General features: G+C 32.7%; 1 protein-coding gene across 8 annotated transcripts in view; it reads left to right on the forward strand.

The window, feature by feature from the left end:
• LOC124953580 (protein qui-1) overlaps positions 1 to 14,130 on the forward strand; it is a 58,097-nt gene that overhangs the window by 29,833 nt on the left and 14,134 nt on the right. For 6 of the 8 annotated variants that reach the window (XM_047505197.1, XM_047505206.1, XM_047505143.1 and 3 more), the window contains one exon: positions 12,449 to 13,911. In XM_047505197.1, coding sequence (XP_047361153.1) covers positions 13,803 to 13,911 — 109 coding nt within the window. In that variant the 5' untranslated portion in view covers positions 12,449 to 13,802. Of the gene's footprint in view, positions 1 to 696; positions 823 to 9,609; positions 9,757 to 12,448; positions 13,912 to 14,130 lie in introns of those variants that run through there. The other 2 variants (XM_047505188.1, XM_047505171.1) reach the window with 2 other exon arrangements.

Below are 14,130 nucleotides of genomic sequence, written 5' to 3' on the forward strand. Positions count from 1 at the left end.
TAGTACTTTGGGAAAAGGCTTTTTGCGGTGCCACTAACGTAATCCTCCTATTTCATTCACGTTAAAGCAAAATGTATTACATCTTAAAACGATTAACCAGCGATTTAATTAGTTCTCCCGGATAGATGTTAATCCAATAAACAGTCCTTCGTACATTATGTACATACACATATATATACACAAACATATATATATATATATATATATATATACCTATGTAAGAAGTATTTCGAAAATGTTTATTTACAATAGAAACAGACGACATTGCTCAGAAGAGATAAACACTTGGAGATATTTTCGTGATAAGGAATGTGTAGACAAAGATAACGATTTACTCTTAACATTGAAATATCACATGATGGAAAATTATATCCAGGCGAATTTCATTTCGTTTGGATAGAAAAATATTATATTTTTTATGGCAAAACGATGATACTGTCATACGTAAAATATACATATATATCGAAAGGCGCAGTTCCCCCCACACTAAAGTTATTTATATTATTATCAACATGGTCATCGCCGTTGCTTCGGCCTTCTTTTTATTTTTATCGTTGCGCTTATACCATCGATATCACTTTTTTTTTTTCCTCCGTCGGATTTCTTCCCGGAGATTTATGGCTAGGATTAGAAGATAACTACGGACCGATATCAAATTGAAAGTGTATCCGAAACAACGCGTAAAGAATGGTTCTTTCATATAGATACATCGAGGAGTTTGTAACGAATGTTTAAAATAATGACTGTTCGAATTAATTTAAAAGTTAATATTCTCGTCTTATAAAACCGTTTTTTGTCCTGAAAACATTCTTCCGTATATAAGTAAGTACCTTTTAGATATGTAATCTTCAATTGTATATTCTTTTTTTTTTCTTTTCCTCATTTCGTTTTTTTTTTTTAGTATTATCATCCTTTCGTAGCATCTTCACTCAAAACTGAGAGCATAAAGTCGCTTCTATCTCGAGTCGTTTAATCAATCCGACCGTAGCATATTCTCTCTCTCTCTCTCTCTCTCTCTCTCTCTCTCTCTGTGTCTCTGTCTCTCTCTCTCTCTCTCTCTCTCTCTCCCTCTCTCTACTTCTCCCACAAAGAGACAAGCGAAGGTACTCATATGGTGGATTACTTTCAACGACGTCCTAGACGTCCCAGACGAAACTTTCGACTCACCTAGGAATTAGATTTACCAACTGGAAGGAAATTTTCCTTCGTGTACATGACTTATTTCAATTTAACTTTTACTTAATCCCTTGTGAAGGTAGTATAGTTATTATTTTTAAGGATTCATTCAGAACGACTATAGAAATGATATAAGGGAAAATTTTATGTCTACAATTTCATTGCTCACACTGGACTTGTAACTCACGCTTTTTATTGTGTTAAGAGACCAAGTCTACGCGTGCGAGATCCCTCAGAGAGATTCTTTCTTGCCCGCTCGTCTTGCTATTTTCTCTTTTCTTTTCTCAGGAAATTACTTTCTCTTTCGTGATTAACGATCCCTTAGGTTGGTAGGGACTTGTAATACGGTTAAATCGTAGGGGAATTCAAAATACGATTTCTCCTTCTTTTATTACATTTACAGATATAGAGAGGAATTAAGATTTTTAATGATAGCCTAACTGTAAAGTATCGATTTTCTTTTTTCTCTTTTTTCTTTTTCTCTTTTTTTTTTTGTTGTTTATCTTTTTTCTTTTTCTTCTTTTTCTTCTTCTTTTTCTTCTTTTTTTTTTTTTTTTACTTCGGAGTAAAATTTCACATAGAAAGGCGAGAATGTAAAATTATTTCGTTAACTCTGAAACTGCTCGAACCCTTCGGCGCTTTTAGACAGTAAAACTACGACAGTGAATTTTCCAGCGGTCGAGAGATCGACAAATTTATAGGCAACGTGCACGACCCCGTTTCTTTCCTAGAAAAGTTTCAAACGACTTTCGAAATGACTCAACTGCCGAAAGTTCTCCTTTTTTGTTGTTCGTAACTCGTTTGACATTTTTTTAATATACCTATATCACCACAGAATAGAAAGTAAACGTTATTGTAGCCCTCGTTCGTTGAATTTCTGAAACTTTGATTTCAGTGTCACAAGTTTTGAAGCACGTTTTGTTTTCTCAACGTGTCGTGACTTACGCATTTATTTAACAAAAAAAAAAAAAAAAAATAAATTTTGCAAACGCGAATGCTTTGATTTTTCATCTTGAAAATTTCTCCCTCGATACGACAATGTGATACGTTTTTGAAATTGTCAAAGAACACGATACCTTTTGTTGGTGATTTACCAATTGAAATACGTCGGATAAGAAGCAAACGAAATATTCCGTTGTCCTTGTCACGAGTCAAAGGTCTTAAAACAAAATCAATACGTCGAAGACTTTGCTCGGTTTATCGAGTGTTCGTTTGAATTAAATAGACAACCTTTCAAATCTTTTTCTTTTTAATCTGTCTACTTAAAAAAAAAAAAAAAAAAAAAAAAGAAAAAGAAAAAAATTGCAACCACGTTTAACGATTAATTCGCGTTAACATTTTAAGAATTAATTCATTATTATACAATGAATTTTTTAAATACATACCAAATCTGTTTCATGTAGTTTTTTTCTCTCTCTCTCTTTCTCTCTCTCTCTCTCTCTCTCTCTCTCTGTCTTTCGTTAAATCTTTTTCGATTGCATTCGCTTTTGCCATACTAAAAACGTATAAGAGATTAAAAAAGACATGTTGGGAATTATTGATATCTTTTAATTTTATCGAAAGTATTTTTCTCTATGACGGATGTTAGACCATAAACTGCTTGAATTTGTTTATAACTCGTCAGTGATACGTACCGATTGAGTTGAAAAGCACGTTACGTAAATAATCTCAGATCATTTTGAAATTCAACATGGTTTGTCTCTTCTACTTTAATATCTTTCAAATGAGTTTTCCACGATAACTTTGAATTGTTGTGAGCATTTGGATTTCAACGTACAACTAAAGAATATATATGTATATTTGTAAAATTAAAGAATATATATATATATATATATATATATATATAATTAAAGAATATATATATATATATAATTTTAGAGATTGTAATTTATGAAATTAATAATGCTCATAAGTAACAACAAATCGAATCAAATTTGCCGGTGATGGAAGCAGCGACCTAGATTTTCCTAACTCCGTATAATTTAATTCGTATCAATTATTTTTAACCTCTCGTCGTTATATTTTCGTTCATGTGAAAGTACCATAAATTTCTTCGTTCGACTTAAAGATGAACGATGAGAGCAATAACTATCATGTATCGACGAAAACCGTAATATCTTGGCGGCGAGTCAATGGATCGTTCGAGATGTCAAGATTTTACGAGGGTATATGCCGAGAACGACGTTCGTGATCGAGAATGACTCGATGAAGAAAACGTGACGCATCGACTAGGGAATGTCCGACGGACATGTACATATGTATGTATGTAGCTCGGAATGTCATCATTTTCTTGGCATAAGGCGAAGCGATATTACGTTCCATACTACGTTTTCAGGACTTCCAGTAGACGTGAAAAGTCAAGGGGGATGAACATTTGGAACAGAATTATAAATTTTTTAGCCGACACGCGACAAATACGAAATACGTTTTTGCCCTATATATATATATATATATATATATATATATATATGTGTGTGTGTGTGTGTGTGTGTGTGTGTATTGTTTCATTATAAAAACTTATTATAGTTAACTATAGATATATTTTTTTTCAAATTATACGCGATGCGGTACATTACGTTACGTTCATTGAAAGAAGGTTAACGAGTGCAGGAAATGCATTCAGCGATCGCTGATCCGTATTATTCTAATGACCCATTCATAGACCTATAGTAACTGCAAATAAGAAAGGATTACCGTCTGATGTAATGAATGGTATGAAGCTGACAGGAAAATAAAAAATGAGAAATGAGTAGAAAGGATTTCGACCTATTTAGAATAGCATCGGATCTCTTTTTTGCGTCAGAGTTCAACCTTATACGAACTTTCAATTCGAATCTGCGGCACGTATTTTCCTATTAAATTAAAGTAATATCCCGGAGCATCCGCGTCGTTAAATCCGTTTACTCTATGCGCTTACACCTTCGATATTAATGCATTGTTCGTTTTATTATTGACTGTGATCACTAAAAATAAATGTTTATTCACCCATCCTATTCATCCATCGTTCCTTCTCTTTTTCGTACTTTTTCGAATCAGTTGGTATTATGGATCGGCGTTACTTGTTATTCCCCGTACGTATCGCAGTTTCACCCTCGGTGTTACTACTCATGTGGTTTTGTACGCGACTCATAGCGAAAGAGAGCAAATAGGTCTATCCAATCATCCATCTATCTTCCTTAACTCGTTTATCTCTCAGATTATTCGCACGAGTAAGATCGAAAAGGGACCGTATCTGTCGCATTTTCGTGCGTATGTGCGCGCGTTTGTGTATATGTGACTGAGTGAATGAGTGAGTGAGTGAGTTAACAAGAAAGAGGATGAGGAAGTGTGTGTGTGTGTGTGTGAGAGAGAGAGAGAGAGAGAGAGAGAGAAAGAGAAAAATATCTAGCAGATTATTACAGAGTTGCAGGTGTGTTTGGTTGGCAGGTCACTCGCTCGACCGCTAAAAAGATGGAGCGACTAATTCCTACGACTTGGGTAAGACAGAGACGAGGAGAGAAAGAATAGGAGAGGGACAGAGAGAGAGAGAGAGAGAGATAAAGATAGAGATAAAGATAGAGAGAAAGATAGAGGCAAAGAGCAGGTGGGGTGTCTATTCGCGGTGACCGCGCAAGAGACACAAGAAGGTTGCAGAGAGTAAAATCCCTCGGTTGTGGTATCGACCCCCTAGCCACGTGTTGCTCCCTACTACCTACCCTCGTCTTCACCTCCACCCCTATTCCTTTCACCTCTCCTACTTCTCTTACCGACCGCGTATATGTATAACTCTCGGAGAGAACCGCCCTCATCCTCGACCTGACTGATCATAAACTGCGAGTTCCACTTTCCGCCTCGAGGCAAAACTGAAAAACTCGAGAAACGGATGCCCGGTAAACGAAAACCCAGACGAGAGAAATAGCGAAGAGAGAGAGAGAAAGAAAGAAAGAAAGAAAGAAAGAAAGAAAGAAAGAAAGAAAGAAAGAAAGAAAGAAAAAAGACGTTGAAAACTTGACCCGCAATTTCTTTTGCGGGTTACCACCGATGCTAGTACTATTGCTTGTTTCCTTCAACAGCCACACTCTTTCTTGTTGTTTCTGTAGAAAATAAAAAAAAAAAAAAGTGGAACATTGAAAATGCTTTCAAATGCGTAGGTAGCACTAGTTTTCTTTGTTTACTTCTCTCAGAGATACTTTTTTCTTTCTTTTTTTCTTTTCTCTCTTTTTTTTTTTTATATTAAAAGATTAGATTTATTAGAAGTTCAGTTTCATCGAGGTTTTAATTATTTTATAACAAATGTCAGATCTCGTAGATATTCTCAATAATTTTAAATATTCTACGGAGTTGTCAGAAATTATTTTTTTGTTTTTTTATAAAATAATCGAACCGTGATGTAGATCGTATAAAGTAAAAATCAAATGAAAGTCAAAAAGAGACAGAAGAGGTTAGAGATGTAGGTGCATCGATGATTGCATCGTGGCTCTCGTCCCTTTGTACGAAATGATCTTTCATCCGCGATGAACTCGTATCCAGTCTTCTGATCTTGGCTGATGCAGCACAATTCTGCTTTCTCGATACAACCCCATCCGTTTGACCTCGTAGAATTCATTGATCCAACATACACATATCGCGAGCGAGCATACGAATATGTATGAACGGCAGGCCCATCCTTTTGGCTACGTAAATACATAAGTGTATTCATTCAACCGCGATACCCCAGTAACACTTGATGCTTCGTTTCGTTGCTTACTCCAATTTTTTTTCTTTCTTCTTCTTTTTCTCTTTTCTTCTCTTTTTTTTTCTTTTCTTTTTTTTTTTTTTTTTTTTTTGGAAGAATTTATTTGCTGCCCTACCTTTCCCAAGAGAAGCTTTTTTTATTATTCAAAATGCAGCGGATTCTCGATATCGGCGAGGCAATAACTCAACAAATATTTGGCTCGCACTCGTAACACATTCTATTCGGGTTTAATACTCATACATAGGAGATTGGTGGTATTTCTTCTGTATTCAGAAAGAACCGAGATATAGTTATTTGATGAAGTTTCATCATCGATCGGGCATCGTGAGAACATCTTTCTCTACTACGAGAGATTGTATTTTTACCAGAATATTTTTCTTTGTTATCCGATTCTTGCCATTTTGCTTTTCAACTTGGTGGCAATACAATTTTCTTTTTCCCTTAGCTCGTTCGTATTTCGTGTCGAATATAAAGGAGAAACGCTCGTTCGGATGTTGATATTCTAAGAAATAGCGTAGATTGCTTCGAAGCAGGTTGGATAGGATAAGATTTTGTAGAAAGGACGAAATACAAAGCGGATGCAGGTTATATACTGGCCGTTATCGTTCTATTTACGAACGAAATACTATTTACGCACGAGTGGATATTTCTACTTGGTTGCTGATATTGGTCCCTTCTCCAAAAACGTGAATCGAAATTCTTTTTCTTCTGTATAGATATATCTATATATATATATATATATATATATGAGAACGAAAAGCAAAAAAAGAATTAAAGTTACAATGTTTTCATGTTCTTACGTCAAAGTTAAAAAAAATTAACGAATTATCGTTATCTTGCTATTTTGGCTATATCTTCGTATCCCTTGGTATTGTCAAAAGCAACGAAGAATAAATATAAACGTCGATCGACATATTTCAGATAAGACAACAAAAGCAATGTGTTCATCGCGTCCTCGTCCACTTCTAGGAAGGCCGTTTATTCGTGCGTTATATTCGAAAGTCCCTTGTTCCTCCTTCGCATCGACATCGATCGATGGGACAAGCAAGTCCTTTCTAACATAAGCGTTAATTATTTCAAATGTGTGCGGTATTAAATTCTACCATGGCTTCAATACACCCGGTTAACTCTATGTATATACATACATATGTACATGGAAGTACATATATATATATATATGTATTTGCGATCGATGACTAACTTGCTCTTGAATTTCCAAACATCAAAATTAATTCAGGAGTCTGAATTTTCGAATAGCATCGGTTGCGGAATAAAATGTGTGATCTGAATTACGATTTGTTGATTTCCCGATGAAAAGCCGATTAAATCTTTCACAGGATGAACTCCATTAATGTGAACTTTTCAGATCAGATCTGGGAAGCTTCTCGTTAAGGTTCAAATTAAAGCACGACGCTGTCATTCTCGAGAACGTGCTCACCGAGAAGATCGAGTACCGCGGCCCGATCGTGCCCGCCTTTCCTGAAACGTTTCGCCGCTATCGATCATCAGAGTAAATGCAGACACGCACGCAGAAGGCGATCTGTGACCTTTTTCGCTCGTACTATACTACGTATACTTACATTTATATAAGGGCCGGTATTCTTTGGCCAACGAACGATTTTATCCTCACGTCGCGTCTCTCTTTGTAAAAAAAAAGAAAAGAAAAAAAAGAGAAAAAAGAAAATAGGAAAAAAAAAAAGAGAGAAAAAAATTGTCCTGTAAAAACCGTTTCACATAAAGACGATACTTTTTGCGCGAGTAGTTTGTCGTTCAAAAATTTTCGAACGTCATGTCTACAACGAACGGAGAAACATCGAATTTTTCTCGAATATTTTTTGAAACTTTTTCTCTCCGTTATTTCTGTGCGTTTGTTTATATACCAATAGAAAGTTTATTTTATTTCGACAAAAATTTACTCCGCAAAAAGATTAACAAGAGAGGTATTTCATTCCGTTCGAACCTACGGTCGCTTGAATGGCTATTTACTTAACTACTTCATTTATTTGTTCGAATCATCTGGTCAATCAAAACGTTGGTCCTGTAAAAACAAATATTTTCGTAAAGTTTAATATTTTTATTGTTTTCATTTTAAACATTTTTTTTTTTCCTTAATAAAAACACGAATTTCGATACCTAATTGTATGTGATATCTTATCACGATTTTTCAAATGTAAGATTATGAAAATATTTCATAATTTTTCGAAAAATCAAAATATGTACATGTATACAGTGTGAGACTAACGTATTCGTATAATATGGAAATATGGAAATACATTTCTAATTTCATCCTATTTAGTACCTAACTTTACTTTTATAATATTATGTTGTATTTGGTTTTTGTTGATTAAATCTCTTTTCGATAGATTCAATCGCGCTGAATTGATGCCACTAAATACAATCAAAACCGATAGCAATTCTCAATAGATGCGGATCTCGGGGAACAAATTTTCTGGTGATATTTATTGTCAATTTACTGGTACGATGACAATCGGTTTAGATTTGAAATGAAAGCTTGATATACAAGCATTTCGATGTGTGCGATTCTTCCTTTCGAATCTATTTTCAACAAAATGAGAACGAACATACATATGTCATTTGTATATACGAATCGTCTCTCTCTCTCTCTCTTTTTTTTCTTTTTCGTTCCTTCTCTCACCATTGTTCTTTCGAAGTATTTAATTTTTCAGAAGGAAAATTAAAAATGATAGGAAAAACAAAAACAAAAAACAAAGAAAGAAAGTAAAAGAATAAAATGATAGAAATTTCAAGACTCTCGAAGTGTTATCGAAAAAGATTGGAAGAAGTTTGCGATTTTTGACGAAGCAACGTCGTGTAACGCATACCGATAAAGCCGGATGTCTTTCATTGTAAAGTATAATTCTGTCCTCTTCATATATTAACATAATTCCGATGTTTACTTGAGAATTTTCTTTAAGTTTCCGAATAAGAATTATCTGATCAAAGAGAATCTATTAAACTTTTCGATAAAAGAATTTGAATGCATTTTATAAATCGTACAACACTCATATATATTTTATACAGCTGTCACGATATTATCCAAAATGTCAAATTATATTTTCTTTATATTGATAGTAATATATTGTTAGAATCTATAAAATATTATATCGTTATTATCTGCCTAGTATAGTAATTTTTTTCTTCTTTGTTTCATGACAAAGCTACTGTGTCACATGTTCAGTGATACGTTACGTTTTTTGTTGTTCGGTCATGCGTTTTCCTGTGAACGATTCAACGATAGGAAAATAAATATTTCGTTTCAATGGAAAAAGCCTTGCGGGATACATACATACAATAGACTCGAAGTCAGACGAATGAACATCGTTTCTTTCTGATAGAAAATTAGTTTGTGAATTTGCGACGTATGGTAAAGTTATATTTTTTTTGCCTCATGCTTTACGTTGACAGAGAGACAAATGTTTGGTTCCATTTCTACGATAGGAGACGTAATACACATCATTATTCACATATATCATTAAATCATGCAAGGTATTATCAAAAAAAAGAATGAAAGAAAGAATTATTTATGAAAAAAAAAAAAAAAAAAAAAATGAAGAATGATCTTGAAGAAGAAGCAAAATTCTTCTTCTTCTTTTTCTTTCGTATATATCTACATGCAACTAATCAATTTTAAGTATACGTATATAAGATACGGCCACATTTTGATTGACCTAAAAGCCTATGAATATTTTCCTTTTCAGCGGAAACGTACATTATTTATGTATTCATCTTCCTCGTAGCGAAAGAATCACCGCCGCAGATTTCTACGAAAAAAAGAAAAAAAAAAAAAAATACGATCACAGAGATATTAAACGATTTTGGAATTGGAAATTGTCTTATTTATAGCGGTAAAACATTTTTACCATTTTACTTTGATAATATCGGATAAAAAGATTTTTTTTTCTTTGACGTTTTTATGTCACTCTATTTTAACGCAAAATTGATGATTTAATACAATCAATAGAGAAAATTCAGTGAAAGAAAACAAGATTTTAACCTGAAATTTTCTTCCGGAACAGGAAATTTGAAAATTCTTTTGTTATCTGATTTTATTTAATATTAGTTTTATTTATTTCGTCAGTATTTTTATTAAGTAAGTATTTTATAAAATAAAAATAGCCAGTATATATATATATATATATCGGTTTGTGTCATGGTTGCTTAAAAAATAACATAATAATTTTGCCTATCGAAATTTCTAAGAAAGCAAAATTATTTCCATTTCGTCCCTTTCTATCAGCTCAAAAAGAATTTTCATAGTTTTCTGTCATTCTTAGTGAAATATTTCATTGCTATACGAACAATGGTAGATTTCTTATGTAAGTACAATGCCAAATGATCTTTCCCAAAGTGGTGGTGTTAGAAATAAGGGGTGAGAGAAAGAAAGAGAGAAAGAGGGAATTGTTTAAGTTCGTTACCCAGAGCAACCCTCGGTTTCACATTCCAGGATTTTCTCCTTTCATTTCATTCCTTTCGCATCTTTCGAGCATTGTCTGTTTCCCTTCTTCGATTACACTTTCTTTTTTTGCTTAAAATCCACTTCTATTATGGATAATGGGAGAACCGAATCGTTACGCGATTTGCTGTTTCAGCGAATGTTTTTTTTTCCCCGAATCTACATAGTTATCCTCGAGACAATCGAAAATCTTGAAAAAAAGAATATGGGAATGAAAGAGGAAGAGAGAGAGAGAGAGAGAGAGAGAGAGAGAGAGAGAGAGAGAGAGAGAGAGAGATGGGTGGGGGGAGAGGTAAGAAAAGAGATCAAGAGAAGTGGTGGTAGAGAAAGCATTGGATCGTTTAACTCGAAGAACTTCCCTTGGAAAAGTGTGTCATGAAAATGTGCCAAGAGAGAAAGAGAGTGAGAGAATAAGAAAGAGAGAAAAAGAGAGAGATAGAAAATCGGTAATATTGGATGTTCTATTAATATCGTATCGTTAAGTAATGGTTATGAAATTCCAAGATCTTGTGTCTAATTAAAATAGTCGAAAGATACTATAAATAAGTTCGTGATATTGAAGTTAGAAGAGATTATAAAAATCCTTTCATAAGCTTAAATCCTTTCATAGAATTAATGAAGAATTGTGGACAATAATACAATGAGAAATTAATTAAAGTTTGATTTTGGAACGTTGGATTTTGAAAATTCATTAAGAAAAGCACGATATTGAAGCGTTATTATTTAACGGAAATACCGACATCGATCGTAAATATAATTTGATGTTAAATTCATAATAAGGGAATTATATGCGTTTTTGTTTAAAACATTGACGTTAAGCATATATATATATATATATATATATATATATATATATATATATATGAAATGAAAAAGGAATCGGAAATGTGGAATATTGTAAATTAACGTTCATTGATTTTTCAATAATATCGGTTTTTATTTCATGTTTTGTAAGAGATAAAAAATTAACTACGAGCGAACGATCACAGCTGTATTCTTGGTGGATTTATCTGTCAGCGTTAGTGTTTCCGTCTCTGTTTTTTTTTTTTTCCTTCTCTTTTCTTTCCATTTTCTTTTTTAAATTAAACATACCATCATCAGTCGAGAGACGTCCTCTAGAAATATTGAAGATAGTAGCTATTATATTACGAGATAGCTTGTGGATTTCTTTTCATTTTTCTTCGTCTTCCCTTCTCTGAGAGAAGGGAAGATTTTTTTGGGGTTTTTTTTTTCTTTTTTTTTTCTTTTTTTTTTTTTTTATCTCGTTTTTCATCCTTTATATTGATAATAATCTTACTGTCGTGTTTTAAGAATTAGGTCATAACGTCGATTTTAATATCTCTTGCTTGTAAACGGCTATAAGCTTCCCTTACAATTACGCTGACATATCAAAAATGGTATATTTTAATTTAAATTGAAATATTTCATGAATTAATTCTATTATTTATTTATTCTTCTTTTCTTAATTTTTTTTTCTTTTCTTTTCTTTTGATATTATGAATGAATTCGCATTTCTTCAAAGAGATATATCAATATACGTGAATTTCACGTAGTATTCTCACATCGATATTTAATATTTAAAAAAGAACGGAAGGTTCAATTGAGTAAAATAAAAAATTAATCTGCCTCGTATTCCTTATTTTCTTTTTTTCTTTTTTCTTCTTTCATATTTATTCAAATAAATATTTCACAAAACAAGTTGAATTACTCGTTGTAAATCTCAAAAGAGAAATTTCTTACCATTATGATCTTGTTTAATTTTGATTGCTTCGTACAATTTGTTTTTAATCTCTTCTATTCAGTTTATTTTATTTTTTTTTCCCCTTCCATTATCTTATTCTTACGGTTTTCCTTTTCTTTTTACCTCTATTCCCCCTTTCTATAGATTTCTATTCTATTCTAATTTCTATTCACCATTTAGGTTCAGAGAAATTATTATGAAAACTTCAAACAAAAAAAAAAAAGAAGAAGAAGAAGAAAACAAAATACATATATTTCTTTCTATAATACTATAGTTCCTTTAAATTAATAAATTTCCCTTAAATAAATCCTTTAATTGTTAATTTTTGTAAAATTTGTTACAGATGTAAAGCTTTTATTATGCATGATCAGAACGGGGCTAAGGACCCCCTTTTTGCGATTCTAATGGCATTGACAAAATAAGATCAACCAGGATACAACGGATAACAATGGAAATTCATGTTGAATCGATTATAAGAATCCGAGCTCCATTATAGATATCAACGAAGCCATTTTTGAAAACGACACGAAGAGAAAAATATTTCAGATAAGGAAATCGACGGCACATCAAAGGAGAAAATAAAAAAAAAATATATATATATATATACAAACATATTAAAGACGCGTCGCGCGACTTTAATCTTTTATTCGAGCAAAATCTAATAAACGAGAATAATGTAGAAAAAGAATCGCCTAAACTGCACAATAAAGTTTAATGTAAAACGTTACATGTGACCAGAAGCGAAGACAATCCTAGAACAAAGTTACCTAATTAGCGAATACTTAAACCGACAGTATAAATGCGCGAAAAAAAGATTACCGTGCATTAATTAAATGGAAATAAATATCTATATGTATACACGTACACTATTGCATAAATCTTTATCGAAAGTTAATTGTTAAACAATAAAGAGAGCACATATACGCATACATATATACACACACACACACACACACATACAGACACGCACATAATTGTCCAAAAGAGAAAGAAAAAGAGAATTTATATTATATTTAAACATTGTTGATCAATAGTAACACAAGGATATAATAATATTATTAATAAATATAAAAGTCTACGCGCGTACCTATTCGAATCGAGTGTTACGAATCTTGAAAGCTATCAAGTGATAAAGGACAAGAAAGAAAGAAAGAACGAAAGAAAGGAGAAACAGAAGGAGCACAGTGTGAACACCTAAGGGGAAGAGAAAAAAGGAAAACGAGAAAAGGGATATGTGAAAGGGAACATACGTATACTTGCTGAAAAGGAAGTCTCGAGTGTCGATCTAGGAAAAAGGGAGTGAGTTCCTATCTGGTACGTCCACCCTTTTAAAGTGCGTCAATTTATCCACGGGAAAAGAAGAGGAGAGAAAGAAAGAGAGTGAAATAAAAACAAGATAAAAGAAAGGGGCAAAAAACTTCGGTTAGCAAAAGACAGGTAAATGCGTTGAAGTTCAGGGAGAATAAATGACGTTTTTTAAGTGAACGTGGAACGTTCTCTTACTTAATGAAAAATTCGTCTTTCATTGAGAATACGTGTTTAAATATTGAAAATGAGGTTTACGCTGTTTTAATAAATAATTGAAGTATTAGACGATTTAAACGTGATCGTGAAATTTATTTACGGAAAACAAAACAAAAGAAGAAAAAAAGAAAAAAAAAAAAGGAAAAAGAAATCAGTATCACTTTAATTTCGAAATGAATCTTGAAGTTGAACTTATAGCTGGAGTGGTCAAAGGTGGTTTACCACCGGCTCATCTACCATCTCCAAGGCTTATCAAGATATTTATTGCTGGCGAAAGGGATGGTGAGTATTAACATTAAAAAGGAAATAATATTGGAAAATAAATTAAAGAAAATTAAAGAAAATAATATTGGAAACGTTATATGTACAGTATAATATAAGAAACTTAATAAATAAAACACATAAATAACGATTGTTAATTTGGTTTGAAGAAAATCATAGATCGTAGATCTTGATCGTTGACAATAAAGTGGAGAATCGATTGAGACGATAGAATTATAC

This window comes from Vespa velutina, chromosome 1 (genome assembly GCF_912470025.1).
Source record: "Vespa velutina chromosome 1, iVesVel2.1, whole genome shotgun sequence".
NCBI classification, from domain to species: domain Eukaryota; kingdom Metazoa; phylum Arthropoda; class Insecta; order Hymenoptera; family Vespidae; genus Vespa; species Vespa velutina.